This window comes from Alexandromys fortis, unplaced genomic scaffold (genome assembly GCF_014885135.2).
Source record: "Alexandromys fortis isolate MF-2015 unplaced genomic scaffold, M_Fortis_MF-2015_v1.1 scaffold_282, whole genome shotgun sequence".
NCBI lineage: Eukaryota > Metazoa > Chordata > Mammalia > Rodentia > Cricetidae > Alexandromys > Alexandromys fortis.
The window spans coordinates 989,960-993,429 of NW_026068199.1; the positions used below are offsets into that span (position 1 = coordinate 989,960).

The following is a 3,470-nucleotide window of genomic DNA, read 5'->3' on the forward strand; positions in this document are numbered from 1 at the left end:
GAAGAAGGAGGAGGAGGAGGAGGAAGAAGAAGAAGAAGAAGAAGAAGAAGAAGAAGAAGAAGAAGAAGAAGAAGAAGAAGAAGAAGAAGAAGAAGAAGAAGAAGGAAGGAAGGAAAGCAGAGTGGGCCATGTGGTGGTGGCTTATGCCTTTAATCCCAGCACTTGGGAGGCAGAGGCAGGAAGCTTGAGTTTGAGGCACAGCCTGGTCTGTGAGCTCCAGGACTGTTACACAGAGAAACCCTGTTTCAAAAAAACAAAAACAAAAAAAAGTAAAGAAAAAGCAGAATGGTTTACAGCAAGACGTGTAGGGGGCCAGACAGTGGTGGCACACGCCTTTAATCCCAGCACTCAGGGAGGCAGAGGCAGGCAAATCTCAGTGAGTTTGAGGCCATTATGGTCTACAGAGTGAGTTACAGGACAGTCAGAAATACACAGAAAAACCCTGTCTCGAAAAAACAAAACAAACAAAGAAAAAAGGCATGTAACTTAATTGTTTGAATGCTTTCCTTACCATCCTTGAAGTCCTGGGTTCCATCCCCAGCACTGTATAAATTGGACATGGTGGTGCATACTTGTAATCCCAGCACGTGCGAGGTAGAGACAGGAGGACCAAAAGCCATCTTTGAATATGTGAGACCCTGACTCAAGAAAAAGAAAAAGTGATGGCTCGGCAGTTAACATTTTCTGCTCTATCAAGGTTTGGATCTCGGCACCCACATCAAGCAGCTCCCAACAGCCTTTAACTCAGTGCCAGGGGATTCAACACCCTTTTCTGGCCCTTGTGGGCACTGGAATTGATTTTTATATACCCACACCTATACACATAATTCAAAACTAAAAATAGGGAGTGAAGAGATGGATTCAGCAGTTAAGAGCACTTGTTGTATTCCAGAGGACCTGAGTTCGATTCTCAGCAGCCACATGGCAAGTCTATTAACACCAGTCTCAGGAGATCCAATGCCTTCTTCTGCTTCCTCTGGCCTCTGCAGTCACAGGCATATGTGAGGTGCACAGACATACATGCAAAAATAAAATAAAATAAAATTCACCCATACACATTTTAAAAATTAAACTAAATTAAAAATAAATTTAATTTTTTTTTAAAAAAGTTGCTAAAGGATATGTTACAAACCCTCCCTTTCTCTCTACTAGATACCCAAGCAACCTACAAAGACTATGTCCGCAGGAAATTTCGGCTAATGGAAGACCGCAATGCGCGACTAGGCGAATGTGTCAACCTGAGCCACCGCTATACTCGGCCTCTCTTAGTAAAGGAACATTCAAATCCTGTCTGGGCACAGCAGAAACTTCTAGATACGGGGTGTGGATACAATAGAGCCAAGGGCCACCAGGCTAGCCCTATCCAAATAGAGACCCTCTTTGAGCCAGATGAAGAGCGCCCTGAGCCACCAGGCACAGTGGTGTTACAAGGGGCAGCAGGGATGGGGAAGTCCATGCTGGCCCACAAAGTGATGCTGGACTGGGCCGATGGGAGGCTCTTCCAAGGTCGGTTCGATTATGTATTCTATATCAGCTGCAGGGAGCTGAACAGAAGCCATGTCCAGTGCAGCGCACGCGATCTCCTCTCCAGGTGCTGGCCGGAGCCTGGTGCACCCCTCCAGGACCTCGTCAGGGCACCTGGTCGCCTCCTGTTCATCATTGACGGCTTTGATAAGCTTCATCCTTCATTTCATGATGCTCAGGGTCCCTGGTGCCTCTGCTGGGAGGAGAAACTACCCACTGAACTCCTCCTCGGCAGCCTGATTCGGAAGTCACTTCTGCCCCAACTCTCTTTGCTCATCACCACGCGACCCTGCGCCCTGGAGAAGTTGCATGGCTTGCTGGAACACCCAAGGCATGTGGAGATCCTGGGCTTCTCTGAGGCAGAGAGGAAGGAATACTTCTACAGGTATTTCCATAACACTGGGCAAGCGAACCAAGTGTTCAGCTTTATGACGGGCAATGAGCCCCTCTTCACCATGTGTTTCGTTCCCATGGTGTCATGGGTGGTCTGCACCTGCCTCAAGCAGCAGCTAGAGAGTGGGGAGCTTTTAAGACAAACATCTCGGACCACCACGGCAGTTTACATGTTCTACCTTCTGAGTCTGATGCAGCCCAAGCCAGGGACCCCAACATTCAAAGTCCCAGCCAGCCAAAGAGGCCTGGTCTCTCTGGCTGCAGAGGGCCTCTGGAATCAGAAGATTCTATTTGAGGAGCAGGACCTTGGTAAACACGGCCTAGATGAAGCAGATGTCTCCACCTTCCTCAACGTGAACATTTTCCAGAAGGATATCAAGTGTGAAAAATTCTACAGCTTCATCCACCTGAGTTTCCAGGAGTTCTTCACAGCCATGTACTGTGCCCTGCATGGCAGAGAGACAGTGAGGAGAGCGCTGGCAGAGTATGGCTTCTCAGAAAGGAGCTTCTTGGCCCTCACTGTCCGCTTCCTATTCGGCCTCCTCAATGAGGAGATGAGACGGTACCTGGAGAAGAATCTAGGCTGGACCATCTCCCCTCAGGTCAAGGAGGAAGTGTTGGCCTGGATCCGAGACAAAGCTCGCAGAGAAGGCTCCACCCTGCAGCGTGGCTCCCTAGAGCTCCTCAGCTGCTTGTATGAGATCCAGGAGGAAGACTTCATCCAGCAGGCCCTGAGCCACTTTCAAGTGGTCGTAGTCAGCAACATCGCAACCACGATGGAGCACATGGTATGCTCCTTTTGCGTGAGGTACTGCAGGAACGCAGTGGTTCTTCATTTGTCTGGGAGCACCAACAGTGCTGGCGCAGATGGTCCGCCTGCTCCATCAGAACCCTTGTAAGTGCCCCTGGGGAACAGTGTTCTGATTTTGTGCCTCCTTAACCAGAGAGCTGGGGAGGGGAAGGAGCTTGGGTTTTGTTGTTGTTGTTGTTGTTGTTGTTTTTTAAGATTTTGTTAGGCGTGGTGCCTTTAATTCCAGCCCTCGGGATGCAGACCTCTGAGTTCGAGGCCAACCTGGTCTTCAAAGTGAGTTCCAGGACAGCCAGGGCTGTTATACAGAGAAACCCTGTCACAAACAAACAAACAAACAAACCCAAGACAACAACAATAACATAAAACAATCCTTTATGGGGCTGGAGAGATGGCTGAGTTAGTTAAAAACAGGAACTGCTCTTCCAGAGGACTCAGGTTCTATTCCCAGCACCCACACAGCAGCTCACAACCGTGTGTAACTCCAGAACTCTCACACAGACATACGTGAAGATGAAACACCAATACACAAAAAATAAAAATAAATAAGATTTTATTTTTAAATTTTTTTTTGAGACACATTTTTTTTTTTCTGTGTAGTCTTGTTGGTTGTCCAGGAACTCACTCTGTAGACCAGGTATCCACCTGGTACTGCCTCCTGGGTACTGGGATTAAAGGCATGTGTCACCACTGCCCCGCCCATTTCTATTTGTGGGGTGTGTGTGTGTGTGTGTGTGTGTGTGTG

The 3,470-nt window shown here is 48.3% G+C and overlaps 1 protein-coding gene across 2 annotated transcripts in view; it reads left to right on the forward strand.

Moving 5' to 3' along the window:
* Nucleotides 1–3,470, forward strand: part of Nlrp12 (NLR family pyrin domain containing 12) — a 25,681-nt gene that overhangs the window by 6,599 nt on the left and 15,612 nt on the right. For both annotated transcript variants that reach the window (XM_050129856.1, XM_050129857.1), the window contains exon 3: nt 1,153–2,812. In XM_050129856.1, coding sequence (XP_049985813.1) covers nt 1,153–2,812 — 1,660 coding nt within the window. The remainder of the gene's footprint in view (nt 1–1,152; nt 2,813–3,470) is intronic.